Raw genomic sequence first — 18,669 nt, forward strand, 5'->3', positions numbered from 1 at the left:
GTTCTCATGGGACTCTGATTGCTCTAAAGAGAGCAATTTGTATAAAAAAGAGCATGAATGGGGCCTTGAGGGTATAGATTGTGGCAGAGCACAAGCTCAGCAAAGGTAACGACTCCCTGAGTTCAATCCACTGCACCAAAACAAATCAATAAACAAGAGCAGAGCTGTCCTCCACACTCCGGCTTTCTGCTTTACCCTGTGATTTCCCCACACCAGCTCCTGCCCATGTACATCCTGCCGTGCTGTGATGTGTTTGGGAGGGTCCTCATCAGAGGCCAAACACATAAGATCACCCAATATTGGACTTCCAATCTCCAAAACTATCAGCTAAGTAGAAATTCTTTCTTTATAAAGCCCCTAGCATCAAGTATTTCGTTATAGGATGAAAACTAGACTAATGCATTCCAGTTCCACTGGTTATCCTTAAGGTCATTCTTGGGCTGGGAATGAATCTTTTTAAAAAAAGACTTATTTATTTTATGTATATGAAAACTGTTTTCATGCACACCAGAAGAGGGAATCGGACTCCATTGCAGAAGGTTGTGAGGCACCATGTGGGTGCTGGAGATTGAACTCAGGCCCTTAGGAAAAGCAGTCAGTGCTTTCAACCACTGAGCCATCTCTCTAGCCCAGGAATGAACCTTAGAACAACACTATCTCCTCAGCCAGGTGGAGTTCCCAGGCTGCCACGCTGTGCTGGCTTCCCTGGTGGAGGCAAATAAACAGCCCCCCCTACCACTCCTTCCTGGAGGTGGGGAGTGCACACAAGTCATCCATCCTGACAGTTGTGCCCCAGATTCAGTGGCAGCCTTGGCTTTACCAAGTCCTGAGTGTTTGAACCCTGGGCTGATCAATCCTGCCAATCTTAGCTGCTCTGCGTAGAAGCATGTGGGGTCAGCACACGTGGAATCCGTGGCACCCTGCCAAGTGGCAGCTTTTTTTTTTTTTCTCCCTCCGACAGCCACTCACTGGGACGCATGGCAGGGGCTGCCATCTGGCAGGCCTAGAGGAAGGCAGGTTAGAAAGAGGAGTTAGAGAAGGAAAAATAACGCACCTTGTTGAAGCCTTTGGTGACCAAACTGATGGCAAGATCATGGCCGATGCCATCCACCCAGGCCACATCTTTTTCCCCAATGGGTTCCGAGAGGAAGGCTCTCAGCTTGGGGGACATGTGGTCCATCTCCTGCAACAGACATGGGGAGGAGAAAGGGTTAGGAGATGTCGAGTTCCTCATACTACAGTGGACACTGGGCAACAGATGGCAGACTGGAGTCTCTCATCAGCGTCTACTGGGGACTTCTAAATGCCAGGTGTCCTGTCCTATGCTGGAGGCCTTTACCCTCCCATTCCCACCTGGATGGAGGAAAAACATGCTCATGGCTTGGATGAGTTAGACCAATCCAAGCCCAGGACAGCTGAAGGTGAGCTTGATGCTAAGAATTTCAAGCTCCCGTCTAACTCTTTCATACAGTATACTTAAACAGCAGCTGGGCTGGTAAGATGATCAGTGGGTAAAGGCACTGGCCACAAGCTTGACAACCTGAGTTCAAGTCTCTAAACCAGTGGTTCTCAACCTTCCTAATTCTGTGACCCTTTCATACACTTCCTCATGTTGTAGCACCCCCACCCCCCACCCCACCCGCAACCAGAACATTTTTTTTTGTTACTTCTGAACTGTAATTTTGCTACAGTTACGAATCATAATGTCAATATATGACATACAAATTATCTGCTATGTGACTCACTGGAGGTCAAGACCCAGGGTTGAGAACCACTGCTCTAAACCCATGAAGGATGGCTAAGTTTTAAATGTCAACTTGCCACAATTTAGAATTATCTGGGAAGAAAGCCTAAAAGAAAGACTGCCTAGACCAGACTAGCCTATGGGCAGGCATGCAGGTCTGTGTGGGACTGTACTGTTAACTGATACAGGAGGACCCGGCCCGCTGTGGGCAGCACTGTTCCCTAGGCTGAAATATACAGAACAGAAGAAGCTAGCTGAGCAGGCAGGTAGCTTGGATGCATTCTTTTCTCTCTGCTCTGCTCGACTGTGGATGGAGTGTGACTAGCTGCGTGAGTCCCCTCAGGATGGTAACCTGGATTTGTAAGCTGACATAAACCCTTTCCTCCCCATGTGACTTTTTGTCAGCGCATTTGTCACAGCAAACGCTGTGACAGGGGTAGAGAACCGACTCCACAAAGCTGTCCTGACCTCCACATGCACAGGCACCCATCACCGTGATAACGGTCAATACAAAGCTTGAAAAGAAAATGTCATAAGGAAAAGCCGCTTTCTTTGCCTAACTAACCTGTCCTCTCAGCCACCTGATTTTTTTTTCTTTACTTGTATTTTAGCTTTTAACAAACTCTGTGGTGGATAGTAGATCGATAAAGTATCTTGAGGCGTCAAAGTCCAGGCTGGGGTTCAGCTTCTTCATCAAGACTGTTGGCGGTGTCTCCTATCTGGAACCTCTCCACACAGGAGTGACACTCATCAGTGAGACACTTGTCTGATGGTCACAGGGTCCTGGGATAGATCTCCCGAAGCTAAAACCTAACTAATGGGGCTGGAGAGATGGCTCAGAGGTTAAGAGCACTTGCTGTTCTTCCAAAGGTCCTGAGTTCAATTCCCAGCAACCACATGGTGGCTCACAACCATCTATAATGAGAGCTAGTGCCGCCTTCTGGCCTGTAGTTGTTACATGCAGGAGAATATTGTATACATAATAAATAAACAAACCTTTTTATTTTTATTTTTTTGTTTGTTTGTTTTTCGTTTTTCGAGACAGGGTCTCTCTGTGTAGCCTTGGCTGTCCTGGACTCACTTTGTAGACCAGGCTGGCCTCGAACTCACAGCGATCCACCAGCCTCTGCCTCCCAAGTGCTGGATTAAAGGTGTGCGCCACCAAGCCCGGCAAACCTTTTTTTAAAAAAAAAAAAAACTTAACTAATGAAACCACCCCCAGACAACAAACAAAATCCTCATGCTCCAACCTCTGTCATAGTTTGAATCTGAAGCGTCCCCCCACTAGCTCCTATTTTAACACTTGGCCCTCAGTTAGGGGTACTAATTTGAAGGCCAAGGAGCCTTTAGTAGGAAGAAACTAGGACACAAAAGGTGAGTAGGTGGCTTTGGAGGTCCTCCCCACCCCTGCTTCTGGCCTGCATTCTTTGCATTCTCAGACTTGCACCTACTCCCATCACCTTGGGCTATTCCCACCACCTTGGGCTACTCCCACCACCTTGGGCTACTCCCACCACCTTGGGCTATTCCCACCATGCTTTTCCTGCCTCAGGGGATTGAAATGTTTCAGAATCCATATTTTGTCACATTCAATCATGATCTGTTTTGGTTTTTTGAGACAGAGTTTCTTTGTGGAGCCCTGGCTATCCTGGACTTACTTTGTAGACCAGGCTGGCCTCAAACTCATAGAGATCTGCCAGTTTCTGCCTCCTGCATGCTGGGATTAAAGGCATGCACTACCATGTCTGGCCAACATAACCATTTTTTGTTTGTTTTTTGCTGAGCCAAAATCAGCACCTTCCTTGATGCTCTGGCTTGAGCATCTTTTCCTCAACCAACCCCCCACCTTTGAGGCTTGTTCAGTGCAGCACCCTTTTCTTGATATCAATTTCTGTTTCAGGCTGTGATTTGAAGAACAACAAAAAGAAATCCAGTTCCAAATGGCTCTCACAAGATTAAATTAGCACACAATATGAAAAAAATTCAAAAGTGGGCACCAGGCGTAGTGGTGCACGCCTGTAATCCCAGCACTCAGGGAGCCAGAGGCAGGTGGACCACTGTGAGATCGAGGCCAGTCTGGTCTACAAAGTAAGTCTAGGACAATCAGGGCTACACAGAGAAACCCTGTCTTGGGGAGAAAAAAAAAAGTTCAAAGTGGTCAGATGTGTCTGGATCAAGATAGCTGCATTGACTCAGTCTTTCTTTGTTCATCACCTCAATTCTTACCTTAAATTCTTCTCAGAAAGAGTCTGGCTGCACCAGGGCCTGCCATGGTTTTTGCAAACAGCATTCCCTCCTCCAAAAGGGAAACCAAGTTCTTTTTCTCTACAAAGCCTCAACTAAAGCTTTCTCTAGCCCATATTGTCACACACAAGGCCCCGGAACAGAAGTTCTGGCCTGACGATGCGTATACTTCCTCTAGGATGTCAAAGTTCCTGAGATTCCTGGGCTGGTGGCCGGGGGCTGGGATGGGGTGGGGTGGAGTGGATGCAGGGTCCAAAACAGGATGTTTACCATGTTGCTAGGGAAAATGACCCAGTACCACGGTAGGGCAAGAGACCATCTACCACACAAAGCCTCAGTGGATCATGCGGAATCAGGGGCCGCCATTGTCTCCTGACGGCCTCTTTTTCCCCTGCTGCAGGCTATGCCTGGTGCGTAGGGTACCATGGCTGACACGTGGGAGACGCTGGAGAACATAAGTGTGTGACTAGATGCATCCAGCTCACCCGCTCTCCCATCCCCACCCTCCTCACCTTTCTGTGAAGCAGAGCTCCTCGCGTGAGCCTTGTCCTCTGGTTCGTTTTGGAGCACCTTGAGTTGAAACTAGACCCTTCGGAAAAAGATGGACCCTGCGAAAGAGAGAAGACAGGAGAGGCTGGGGGAGGGGCCTGACGCTGCTGCTCGGATCTGTAGATGCAGGGCCTCTAACCGTGATATGGAGGGCTCCTTCCATTCTCTTCGTACGTGTATTGTTCCTACAGTACAAAGGACTGCTCAGGGGCCCAGCGTTAGCAGGTGAACGCCTCAGTCCCCCGTGGATCTCCAAGCTGATGGTTGGAATTAATAATCTGCTGGAGCCCAGGCCAGGCTCAGGATCTATGGGCCATGCTAACTTTGCTGAGGGAAATTTCCACCCGCTATCTGCCTTAGCCATCTGTTAAGATAAACCTTCCCCCACTAGACCTAAGAACAAATGGAAACTCCAACAATGTTATCAGCGTACCAGCCCCATCAAAGACTGGAACAATTGGTGTGTCTGCTTTTCCCACAGCTGAACCTACTCAGCTCCTTGAAATACCTGCAAACACCTCCAAGGGAGCTCACAGGAGTGTCTTCCCCAGTTAAGGCCCACAGCAGGGATCACAGTGAGAGGTCTTGGTGCTATTTAAGATGACTGTGTGATTTGCATCAGTATACAAAATTCAATACCATTGAATTAAAAAATAACCTTACTTGGGAGTAACAATTAGGGCCTTGAGATGAGGAGTAGATTCAATAATCTACCTTTTGTTCTATCTTCCCTCTATATTTCCATATCTCCCTTTCCTTCTTTTCAGCTCCTATCTCCTTTCCTACAAAAGACAGAGAAAGGAAAAAAGATACATTCCTGAGTCAAACCTAGTTTCCTCTCTGTAAAAGACCAACAATACTTATAACTAACTCCCAATGAAAATAAGCATCTGTAGACCAAGAGAGTAAACAGAAACCTATCTAACCCCCCTTACAGGAAATGGGACGTCATTCTCTTAAGGTTTCTTCAGACTGATTTAGGGTGAATAATTCCTTTGAAGGGCCCCACCCCCACAAAAAAATTGGGGAAAATGGCTAAGTAAGCCAGGGATAGCAAATCATGCTCATGTCAAAAACTAATCACATGAATATATACTCTAGGTCTAATAGATATGATTCTATAGATGTATGAGGTAAAATAGTTAAATAGGGTCTTCAAAAACCTCAGAGACCTCAGAATATGGCATTTAAAGATGTTTTTATTATTCTAAAGATCTCTGACAACAAGCCAAGTTAACTCCTGGCAACACCCAGCCTGCCTCAAAGAAGAAGATGAGCATCAAAGAACCTCCTTATGGAGTTGGCTTCAAATGGAAACCAGCCACGGGGCAAAATGTCCTTGTTTCTGCCACAGACAGAATTCTGCCTAAAAATGGGTAAGTTTAGATGCAAGCAGAGTTGATGGCCAAACTCTGCCAAGACAAGGTAAGCAAGTCCTCAATAGTTCCGGCCTCGCAAATATGTCTGTCAAATATATTGGGCCAGAAGGCTGAAGATGATGCTCCAATGTTATAGAGAGCTTTGGGTGACTGTTCAGGCAGTAAACTGTCTCAGTCATTTTTTCATTTTGGAAGCTGCTAACCTGCATTCCTGGTTCATTCAGGTCTCTGATGGGTTTGAAGGACAGATAGTCTTTCAATTAAGCTTAGTAGGTTTGAAGTCAAGATGTTTTTAAATCAAGATAGATGTTTTAAGTTAATAGAGATGAGATATGATAGATGTTAATCTTCACTCAGAAATTTAGACCCATAAGATAGGAAAGATGTTTACTTCAAGTTTGCCAAATACAAATAGCCAAATCAGTATGAATGTAACATTTATATAATTCCCGATTGTCTTGTGGTTCTTCCTGCAGTATGTAGTTTATCTTACTTGTGTAATAATATAAATGTAGGGGCTGGAGAGATGGCTCAGAGGTTTAAGAGCACCATCTGCTCTTCTAAAGGTCCCGAGTTCAATTCCCAGCAACCACATGGTGGCTCACAACCATCTGTAATGAGATCTGGTGCCTTCTTGTGGTGGGCAGGCACACGTGTGGGCAGAATACTGTACAAATAATAAATAAATCTTTAAAGAAATAATATAAATGTATATGTTAAGAAAGAAACATAATAAAAAAAATGGTGTATGGATCTCACTCAGAGATGCATTGGCTCCAGTGGGGTGATTCTTCGTCATCAAAATGAGAGGCCAGTGGGAACTAGCAGGTGAGTCCACAGACACTAGCAAGCCTGCTCAGGACAGTCCCCACAATCTAGAATTATCTGCGATACTGGTGGAAACACGAGTAGATATAGAACCAATGACAGGTGAGAGGTAGGCTTGGGGAGACCTTGTGAGGGGTGCTGAGTGAAAGTAAGAGCTCTTCTACGAATTCCAGCATTTAGGGGGTTTCTTCAGTCTTTAGGGTGACTCATATGGGCACTTTTCCTTTATAAGCACCAGATCTGGCCTTTAGGGGAGAAAAGAGGACATGCCACACGAGAGAGAGAGAGAGAGAGAGAGAGAGAGAGAGAGAGAGAGAGAGAGAGAAACAGAGACAGAGTGAGACAGAGAGACAGAGACAGACAGACAAACAGACAGAGACAGAAACAGAGACAGAGAGACAGAGACAGATCACAGGTTCAGGTTTTGTTCTATAAACGGCCATACACATTTTATTAGTGAAAACGATAGAGAACTGTAGAACTGTTACTGGCTTTTTTTTTTTTTTTTTTTTTTTGGTTTTTCGAGACAGGGTCTCTCTGTATAGCCTTGGCCATCCTGGACTCACTTTGTAGACCAGGCTGGCCTCGAACTCACAGTGATCCGCCTGCCTCTGCCTCCCGAGTGCTGGGACTAAAGGCGTGCGCCACCACGCCCGGCCTGTTACTGGCTTTTGACAAGGACTTGGTTCTCATTTTACATGATGCAGAGGAGAGTCTAAAGGCAAGTAAAGATAAGTGGGCGGGACCATGTTAAAAGGAGACAGTGTTGTTCGGCTACTAAGCATCTACAAGAAGCTGCGAAGGACTTGCGAAGCTGTAGGAAGGGTGACTCGGAGGGTTTTCTGAAGCTGTGTTGGCCTGGGAGAACAGTTTGAGACACTGTCCGTATTGTTACAATGGCCTTTAGGTTATTACCAGATGACAAGAAATGCTGCGAGACTGGCCTGTTATTACAGTGGTTCTCAACCCTTTGGCAAACCTCCACCTTCAAAAATACTTTCGTTACAATTCATAACAGTAGCAAAGTTACAGTTGTGAATAGCGACGAAAATAATTTACGGCTGGGGTCACCTATACCATGAGGAACTGTATTAAGGGGTCGAGGAAGTAGGAAGACTGAGAACTGCTGTGTTATTGCTAATAATGATAAGCTGTTTGGTCCTAAACCACTATACACAGGTGATGGGTGTGCGATCAATACAGCCACTATGAAAGCTCCTCAGAAGATAAAAATAGAACTACCACAATAACCCAAATATACCTGCCACTCCTGGACATACACCTGAAGGACTCTGAGTCGGCACACCACAGCGACACCTGCACACCCACGCTTACACAGTCATTATTCACAACAGTGACAATACACAACCAGCTCAGATGCTCATCAAAAGATGAACCCAGAGAGAAAATGTGGTGTGTATGCACAATGGAGTTTTATTCAGCCATTATGTTGTTTGCTGTGGGGAGATAAACACAACTAGGGATCATCCTGTTAAACAAAAACAAGACAGACTCAGAAAAAATACTGCATGTGTGCGGAATAAGATTTAAAAAAAAAAAAAGAGGGGCGACCACTTGAGAAAAGGAACTGGAGGGTGAGAAGGAATGAGGGGGTGTTGGGGGAGGGTGTGATCAAAGTACGTTATGTGTGTGTGTGGAATTGTCATAATGAAACACTGCTTTGTACATATAAAAACCACATTTACTTTAGAAAAGAAATTACTCAGCCCCAAATGTCAACAGTGGTGAAGTTACAGACCCTGGCCCATAAGTAGTAGAAAAGCTGATTCAAAGGCTCTAAACCAATAGATCCACTTCCGATCTCACAGGACCGGAAATGGTTCTGATGACAACTATCTAGGAATCTGTCAATTTGTGGCTCAGTAGTCTTATCCGGACCAGGCTGTCTGTCTGTCTTCCGGGTTCCAAAATGCTGACAGAATTTTCTCTGATCCCTTCTCAGTGTAAAAACACCCAAGGAAAGTGATTCCATTTCTCCTTGGGTGTTCCTAAAAAGACATCATCTCCCCTTAGTTTCAAGCCCTAAAATCAGACAACATAGCCACCCTCCCACCCATCACTGGACAGGGTTAGGTGGCGAGCTCCCTGAAGCTCAGCCCAGGGCAGCTTTCTGTCAGGAATGGCGGAAGAGCAGAGCAGATGCTACAGAGTCAAGTGGCAGCGTCTTCCAGTAGTTAGTCCAACACAGATGACAAGGCTCCTTTCAAATCACGTGCCGGGACTACCTGGAGCCTTGTTGAAAATGTCAGGTTCTGCCTCCACAGGCCTGGGATGAGCGAGCCTTTGATTCTGTGTCTGTGACAGGCTCCTCAGAGAGAGCAGGAATGCTGGCCCACAGGCCATGCACAGAGAGAATCGTCACAACCCCCAGATATCATAATGCTTTAAAATTTGTCATTTAACCCTTTTTACATATGAAGTTTGAAAATCCTGAGCAGTTTCACATTGATGTGCAACCTACCTCTGGGCCTCTACTACAAACAGAGCCTCCGAACCCACTAACAATGACTCCCCCATAGTCTTCCCCAGGCCCTGGCCTTCCATTATTTACTTTCTGTTCCTGTGGACTGGCTGATCTAATCACTTTATATTCATGAAATCTCCTGGCATCCTTTTGTGAAATTTCACTTAGCACAATGTTTTCAGGGCTCATCTATACTGTATCTTATATTAGAATAACAACTCTTCTAAAGGATGGATAAAATTCAGTCACATGCAGCAAACCACACTTGCCCTGTTCTCCGTCTCTGGGGTGCTTGGGTCGCTCCTGACCTCTGGCCTCTGTGAGGATTGCTGGAACGAACTCAGGAGCCTAAGCGTGTCTCTGAGTGCGTCTAACTCTTCAGGGGTACAGATCCAGGAGCAGAAATCCCGTGTTACATGGTAACCCTATTTCAACTCGTTTAGCAATCATCACAGCTTTGCATTTGGCTTAAGCTTTACTGCACGTTATATTCATGTGGAGATAGTAACAAATGACTTTTGCTGGACCTCCCCACCAGGGAAGACCCTCCTGCTATGGCATGTTCTCTCGGGGGCTGCATTCTGAACCACAAAGGACTGCGTGGGGAGGGCACTCTGGCAAGGGATGCCCTCAGTCAATTCTTATTTTAGGAACTCAACAAGTCACCTGGTTAAACAAATAAAGGAAGCAGCTGGGTGTGGTGGCGCACGCCTTTAATCCCAGCCCTTGGGAGTCAGAGGCAGGTGGATCCTTTTGAGTTCAAGGACAGCTTGGCCTACAAGTAAGTCCAGGACAACAAGGCTACGCAGAGAAACTCCTGCCCCCCAAAAACAATGAGTCAGAGGTCTCTCCTTCAGGGTTCAATTTCTTTACCTTGGCATCTGTCTGGGCCTCCACATCTCTCAACCCCCCCCTAGTGGGGGCTGGGCATAATTGCATGCACCTTTAAGTTCTACCACTCAGGAGGCAAAGCCAGGTAGACCTGTGAGTTTGGGCTACATAGAAAGTTCCAGGACAGTCAGGGCAACATACAAACACCAAACAAATACCACCTACCTCAAACAACAACCCAAACAGCACCACCATCACTGACATCAACAACACTACAACCACCAACAAGAACCCCGCCCCTCCCCCCCCCCCCTTTATAGTATGTCTGAGATTTGAGAACTACTGCTTCCTTATTTTTCTCAGAAAGTTCTGGGCTCCTTTGCTAGAATGATGAACTCCAGCTGAGTACAGTTTTGTGCTGGGACTGGTATATCCGTATTGCCATATGGTACACTCAACCCAGCTCCAAGGCAGCGTCACCTCCAATCTGCCAGACGCATCAGGTCCTCATTAGCCAGCAGTGTGAAGACAATGGTTCTCTACCCCCCCTAGCTTTGAACTCAGAGAACCTCAGAGCAGGCAGGCCTTGGAAATCATCAGCCTCCTTTTCCTTCTTTCTTTTGAAATTCAAAAACATTTCTTTATTTCGAAGGAGACATTTACCTCGGGCGTATTTATGTGTGCAATCAAATCAGAACTACTTTAGGACCCTGGAGGCGAGGTGAGATCACCGCTGCATGGGAAGATCTCCGTGGCTTCCTGTACTCTGGTCTAATCTAAATCATCCCACCTATTGGGAAAGCAAGGCTCCAGAACTGAGTCCATGTGCTGGACATTAGGCAGCCGTGGGGCAGACTGACTTTCTGTCTCCTAGTGGAGTGTCCCCTCTGGGGACATGCGGTTGTCCCTGGACAGTTCCCAGAGACCATCAGAGCAGCTGCAAATGCTCCTCCGGGGAAGACCCTCCTGCTACAGGGTGTTCTCTCTGTGGCTGCATTCTAAACCACAAAGGACTGCTTGGGGAGGGCACGCTGGCAAGGGATGCCCTCAATCAATTCTGGTTTTAGAGTCTCAGCAAGTCACCTGCTTAAATAAAGGATAAAGGAGTCGATGGGATGTAATTACAATCCCCAAAGGAACTGCCTCTCCTCACATGCTGCACGCCATTTAAAGGTCATTTTCAAAGCCTACATATTAGGTCTTAAAGAAGAGACCATCACAAGCACCCCCCCCCCAAATAAACGGGGTGAGACGGAGGGGTCTTTGGGAATGCCATGTAAATGCCCTAACTGGGTCTTGGAGTACAAACTCCAGTTGGGACTCTCTAGCGCATGTGTCTCCTCCTTGGCCCACAGGGCCACATGCACTGAGGACAGCAATCAGTGTGGCTCAGTACCAAACTGCAAAGTTACTTTAAAATGTATGAACTCTTCTTTTGTAATTTTTGAATGTGGGAGGGGGAGGAGACAGGGTGTGGGGTGGGGTGTGATCGTGTGTTTTTTGAGCGTGAACTTTGTGAATGAGAACACGGGTCACAAGGTCAAAAGGTTGGACCCCACACAATGGGAATGCAAGATGGAATATCTCCCAGGAAGCCCCAGTAGCTGAAAGTGAAGTGTGTGCTCTCTGAGAATTGTGTGAGATGACACAGAGCTGACATTCATTACAGTGCAATTGTTTTCTTGCAATGTGGAATGGAAAAGCACAGTATTGCAAAGGACTTTGTATAACCTATATTTTAAGTGCATATAATTAAATTATGAAACCAAGCGCTGTATGTAAAAACCATCTTGTCCTTAAAAGTTTATATATCCAAATGGCTAAAAATCATCCTGAGAGGACTTACTCCGCAAAGAGGGAGGGATTATCTTATGTTCTCCTTTGTTGTTAGCGCCCCTCCCCCACGGTATTGCCTAGACCAGGAGACTGAGACATTAAAACTTAAGTTTCCCATTTGGCCTTGCAAGAGAGCAAGAGGAGGAGCTACAGGAAATATCACGAGGCTGTGGGGCCTGAAAGCATCAGGAATGTTACGAGGAGCTCCTGCCGGTGGAGAGTGTAGCATGTATGTGATCCTGGGTTCATGTCCTCTTTAGTGACCAAAAAAGAAACAAAAGGAAAAAAAAATAATGCTACAAATATTTTGTCCTATTAAATACTGTGGAAGGCTAGAGAGTTGGCTCAGTGGTTACAAGTGCTTGTTGGTCTTGCAGAGGACCTGGGTTCAATTCCCAGCATCCACACGGCAGCTGACAACTATCTGTAACGCCAGTCCCAGGAGGTCTAACACCTCCTTCTGACCTCCAGAAACACCAGACATGAACGGGGTGCTCATACATACAAGCAAAACCCTCACACACATAAAATAATAAAATAAGCAAACCTAAATTTTTTAGTTGTCGAGACTGGGCCATCAACATGGGCCATCCCACCACGATGAGAGGGGAGCACATGCGATCCTGCTCCTCCCTGAGGAGTTACAGATAAGTTAATGCTTGCTGGGGGAGAGGGAGCCCCGTTTCTCGATGGTACAGCCACTGATATGCTGCCCTCACTGAAGTAAGCAATTCCCCCACCCACGCCATACAAACAATATTAATAGAGTGCAACGGGGGTTGTGGGGAGAGAGATATGACGGGGATTTGGGGGGATGAATAAGGGGTTTGGTGAGAGGGAGAAGAGCAGTAGGGACTAAGAAAGATCAATGGGGGGGGGGCTATTACTTTGCATATACTCATGAAATTGTGAAAGAATAATGTAATATTATACTGAGTAGATTTCTTATGGAATTTAAAGCCAAGAAAACGTGTACCTTTCTAAATAGGTGTATCCCACCTTTAGAATAAAAATAATTTGCAGGTGCTCTGTATAGGCCACTAAGAATCCGTGATAAATGTGATGACTGGGCAATGGAGGTAGCCAGATTAGCTCCCCTTCGCCCTGCTGTTCTAGTTGCTTCTTTTTGTTCAACGACTTCCTTTTCCATACTTCCTGTTGTCTTAGTGCCCGGGTCACAGGCATGCATCACCACGCCCAGCTATGCTCTTTACTGAATCCAGGGTTGCTGCACAGTAGGACTCAAAGATTCAGGCCTGTCCATCCCAGATACTTTGAAGGCTGAGACAGGAGGATGGCAAATTCAAGGCTCACTGAATAACTCAATAAGGCTATTTAATCTCAAAATAAAAAAATAAAAGTAGGGCTGGGAATTTAGCTAGGTGACAGAGTCCTTGCCAAGCATACATGAAGGGGAGAGAGAGAGAGAGAGAGAGAGAGAGAGAGAGAGAGAGAGAGAGAGAGAGAGAGAGAGAGAGAGCGCGCCATCCTAAGGCAAGTACGTTAGGGACGTTCAGTATCCAGCCTATAGCACAGAACAGTGCAGGGCTTATAGGCTCTGAGAGGGAACTCAAGGGAATGAGAGCCACACGTTGTCCCTTCCACTGGTTTACAGTGTGATAGAGAGACATACTCCTGTCAGTGACCAGGAGAGTAGGCACACTCACACTGGAGTCTGAGGGGATGCCGTCAGCCAGTCATTGCTGCGTCTTAGAGCTCTAGGCCCTTAGCTCCGCTCTTCAAGATATGGCCTCTTCCTTCAAGTAGCCTGTCTCTCCTGGAGAAAAGGAGGGTGGCAGGTTTTGCTTCATTTTGTTGCGGTGATAAAACACTCGGCCCTAGAGTCACTCCGGGAGGAAAGGGCTCTTCTGGCTACTACTTCCAGGTCACAGTACATCACTGAAAGAAGTCCAGGCAGAAACAAGCAGGAGAAAGCTAGCTTTCTTAGGCAGTGCAGAAAACCGGCTCCTTCCACAGGAGGCTGGGATCTTTTAGTCAGTTAACATAAGCAAGTCAATTCCACACAGACTCGTCCTCAGATCCACCTGATAAAGCCAACTGAGAGTCCTTTCAGATGACTGTGCCAAGTTGCCAGCCGAGGCTAGCAAGGAGGCTTTCAAGAGACAGGGCAAGGTTGCCCTCACACAACAGAAGGAAGCACCATGCTCAATGTTTCCCAAAGGACTGCATTTTGTTCAGTCACTTCATGAACCATGCACACTGCTTATTGCAGTGTCCTGAGGTCAGGTCCACAGCTTTCTTTCTCCGTGGGGATTGCTCACCTGTAGGACATGAGCTTGCCAGTCACAGGTGAAGATCCCACATGACAAGAAAAGCAGTCCTGAGGGGAAGAAAGGGACAGGCTCCCAAGGACTCACAGGCAGGCTGGATTCAGCCATGCCTGCGGGCATCTACCCTTGGAATTCTCAATTATCTTATGAAAATCAAAGTACTGTGCACATTATTTTAGTTGGAATGGCATTAGTTATAATAAAGGATGGTAAATAATAGACCTCCAAGGTTCACTTACTAGCTTACTCATTCAATAGAGACCTGGGATGGGACGTCAGTTTCATGGTCCAGGCCTTGGGAACAGAGGAAGTCGTTATCAATGACCATCAATGTTTATCTTTCAAAAATAAAGGTCATGTTTGCTGTCTTTACCCTTAGTTCCCGTTCCAGCTATTTGCTGGCTTGCACATGTTTCTTAAATTGTTAATCTTTTTCTTGATGGGTCTTTAAGTGATGACCAAGGAAATTCAGCAACCCCCAGGGGTCCAGCGAGCATCGTCCAAACTTGAAAACGTGAATCTTTGGACTTGTAGGACAGGGCCTCCAGCAGGGGATTCTCCACAGTGGTAGGATGCAGTGAGTTTTATCACCAAGGGCGAGGAAGGGCCCTTATCCCTGGGGAACTGGGAAGGGTTTATGAGTAAAGATCGTGACCTTCAGCCTCTTCAGGTATCTGTGTCTGAAGGTGACTGCTAAGTCCTGCTGGAGTGGCTGGGCTGCGTGTAGGAGTCCTGAGTTTGGTCCAAGCTCTGCCCACAGCCAGTTCACTAAGTGTGAGCCAATCATCTGTGCTTCATCAAACCAGAACGCTAGGCGTATTGGAACCGTGCACACTGGATGCTTGCCACGTTCTGCCTCTGTTTATTTACAGTCTTCAGATGGCACAGAGCTCAAACAGGCTCTGTTCTACCCGTTTCAAACCCAAATAGCTCTGGAAACCAGAGTGGTTTTTTTTCCTTTCCTTTCTTTCTTTTTTCTTTTCTTTTTCTTTTTTCTTTCTTTCCTTTTTTTTTTCTTGGCAAGGAATACTTACTTAGGAGCCAAACCTGGCCTGAATGGACTTGAGGCTATTTATAGTCCTTATTATCCCATTTGGTGTGAGTATTTATACATTTCATCATGAGAATATTAATGGGTTCGCTTACAGGGTGCTGGGCCAGACTCCGCTGGGAATGACTGAGAGACACAGAATAGGCACATTATATTGCCTTCCTAATATTAAAAATGTCTGACTATCAAAAACTTCTAGCCACCTCTCCAATGTTGACTAAGGTTCTACAGATCTACACCAAGGTCAGTGTGTAACCGAGACACTTGCAAAAGTTCCCAGGAAAAAAAAAATCAATGGTCCCTAAAGCCTGCCCATGCCCCATCTCATGCTGTGGTTATAAATCTTTCTCTCTATAAATCTCTCTTAGAATTGTATAAATGTGTACCAGAGCAGGTCCTTTTAGTCGACAATGGACATTATATATGGAAAAGGTCCAGTTGTAGGATTGCAGTGGGGTTGACATTCCCTATAACCTAGTGATCCCATAGTCATCCCAGCATAAACGGACATACTAATGCCTCTTTAGCACAGGAGCAGGGACAGCTCAGTTGGTAGAGTGCATGCCGTGCCTGCATGGGTCGGGATCCCCAGCACCTATGTAAAAACGTTGGGTGTGGCCGGTGGTGGTGGTGCACACCTTTAATCCCAGCACTCAGGAGGCAGATGCGGGCGGATTTCTGGAAGTTTGAGGCCAGCCTGGTCTACAAATTGAGTCTAGGACAACCAAGGCTACATATATAGAGAAACCTTGTCTCAAAAAACCCAATAAAATAAAAATAAAAAATAAAAAAGTCAGGTGTGGTGATACATACCTATGATGCCAGCACTTGGAAGGCTGTCACAAGAGGTTAACTGGGGCTCACTGGCCACTTTCTATAACTGATCCTATTTTGTTTTGTTTTGTTTTGTTTGTTAGTTGGTTTTTTCAAGACAGGGTTTCTCTGTGTAGTGTTGTCCTAGACTCATTTTGTAGACCAGGCTAGCCTTGAACTCACACTGATCTTCCTGCCTCTGCCTCCTGAGTGCTGGGATTAAAGGCGTGCACCACCATGGCCAGCAAACACACAATTTTTTAAACAGATGAAGAGCAATCAGGATTCTTGAATCAACCTCTGACCTCCACACACGTGCGGAAGTATAAACACACGCGTGTACTCACACATACAAACACATGCACACCCCACACAAACCACACTGCTCATTCTTCAGCATTGTGCAATGATCACTTATGTGCAGTGCATAGAACTTGGTAATGACAAGTCCCTTATGTTACTAGCCTAAATATTTACAATATTGTTGTTGTTGTTGTTAGACAGAATTTCTCTGTGTAGCCTTGGCTGTCCTGGACTCCCTTTGTAGACCAGGCTGGCCTCGAACTCAGAGATCACCTGCCTCTGCCTCCCAAGTGCTGGGACTAAAGGGGTGCGCCACCACCGCCCCTCTGATATTGTACTTCTTATCCTTATTTCTGCTTACAAAGTTTAGTGTGAAACAGTATACCATGCACTATGGCTTGGGTGTGGTCTGAGTGTCTCCCCAGGGAATGAAAATGACTGACTACCAGCTTCCTTCTCAGGGTGTGGCCTAGTGGGTCGCTGGTGTGTGCCCCCTTCTCAGGGTGTGGCCTAGTGGGTCGCTGGTGTGTGCTCCCTTCTCAGGGTGTGGCCTAGTGGGTCGCTGGTGTGTGCCCCCTTCTCAGGGCGTGGCCTAGTGGGTCATTGGTGTGTGCCCCCTTCTCAGGGCATGGCCTAGTGGGTTGCTGGTGTTTGCCCCCTTCTCAGAGCGTGGCTCAGTGGGTCACTGGTGTGTGCCCCCTTCTCAGGGTGTGGCTCAGTGGGTCGCTGGTGTGTGCTCCCAAAAAACCAATTCTCACGGGACTCCTTGGTAGTTTTCAGGGAGTCTTGCTCTAAAAGTGTGAGTTTGGCTTCACCCAGTGCTCTCTACTCAGATCACCATGTGATACTCCTCCCTGTGCCCTCCACTGTGGGCATCACAGGGTGGCATCACACCAGACAGAGGGCACTGTGGTTTTTGGACTTTCAGTCTCTGTACCTGGGAGCTTCATAAAATCCCTTCTTTTACAGACTTAGCTGCCTTGCATTCTGTTGCAGCAATTCAAAGGTTCACACCTAACCTGACAGCCTTGCACAGCCATCACCTTGTCTCTTGCTGGCAGCAGGAGGCCATGTCATGTGACTGACCTAGACACTTTAAGTGCGTCTAAGTAGGCTGATGTTCACAGAGCCCTGGACTTACCTGTTACTCAGCACACTTCCCTAGCCTTGAGCAACACACGCCTGCAATCCTTCAGCTTCTGAGAAGCTCTGCCTAGCCTATGGTCCCTTTTTATTCCAGCTGTGACTGCTCCCAGCCATATCTTTCCTTCCTGAAAATATTTTCTTATTCTCTTCCTTTGGGGCCCCATTTTTTGCAAAAGATAGAGAGCAGATTTAATAACAGTCACGTGGAGAGCAGATGAGGGTGAGATGTCATTCAGGAGCAGAGTGATTAACAGCCTGCGTCATAAACTCTGGGCTGTGACACCATGTGAGATCACAGAACTCCGTGTCGTGGTCATGGAAAATGTGGCAACGACTCCAAATCACGTACGCAATGACCCAGAGGTGTTTCTGCTGGTGTGTGCTTGTGTTGCCTCCCATAGCTCCTTGAAGCCTGGGTTGTGAACACACAGCACACAGGTTGTAGTGCCCTTCTGACACATGTGACACCGACCAACCCTGCCTGAAATACCTGAACTCAAGCTTGGGACTCCTGTGAGCTGTAGATTCTAGCCTCCCTACTGTGTGCACACAAACTTTTCTGCTCTTATAGATAAATTGTAAAAAATGAAGGCTTGATATGTCCCTAGTCCTGCCTCAGCATGCAAGTGTCACACTAGTGCATCTTTGGATTGTTCTGGAACAGAGTATCTTTTAATTTTTAAGATGTTTTAGCTTTTGAGAATTTCATACATTTAACATAATTTCTATGCCACATATATGTGTGTATATATATATATGTATATATATTATGAGTCCCTTCGCTGCTGCTCATCTGCACATGTGTTTAGAGCTGTCCACTTGGGGATGAATAGCAACCTATCATGGGGTTTGTCCCTGGAGAAGACTGATTCTCCTGCTCTTAGCAGCCACTGACTGCTTGGCACACATGTGACAGTCAGAGAACAACTGTTCATGTTGATCTTCACCTTTCACCCTGAGGTGGGGTCTCTTGCAAGCGTGATAGCATGACAGATGCATGTTGCTGTGAGCAGCTGCTACATGGGCTGTGGGGACCTGAACTCAGGACCTCACGCTTGCAGGGAAAGTTCTTTACCCAGCAAGCCATCTCTTCAGCCAAGGCTTAGTGTTAAACCTGAGTGAGCACATCTGGCTTATTTGTATGCAAATTTGCGTTTGTCTTTAATTAA

At 46.5% G+C, this 18,669-nt stretch overlaps 1 protein-coding gene across 1 annotated transcript in view; it reads right to left on the minus strand.

Moving 5' to 3' along the window:
• BANF2 (BANF family member 2) overlaps positions 1-18,669 on the minus strand; it is a 42,027-nt gene that overhangs the window by 9,986 nt on the left and 13,372 nt on the right. The window contains exons 2-3 of the mRNA XM_084775900.1: positions 4,501-4,596; positions 1,055-1,183 (exon numbers count right to left, since the gene is read on the minus strand). Of these exons, the coding sequence (XP_084632026.1) occupies positions 1,055-1,180 (126 nt within the window). The 5' untranslated portion in view covers positions 1,181-1,183; positions 4,501-4,596. The remainder of the gene's footprint in view (positions 1-1,054; positions 1,184-4,500; positions 4,597-18,669) is intronic.

Source organism: Acomys minous (genome assembly GCF_964271855.1).
Source record: "Acomys minous genome assembly, chromosome: 3".
In the NCBI taxonomy this organism is placed as follows: domain Eukaryota; kingdom Metazoa; phylum Chordata; class Mammalia; order Rodentia; family Muridae; genus Acomys; species Acomys minous.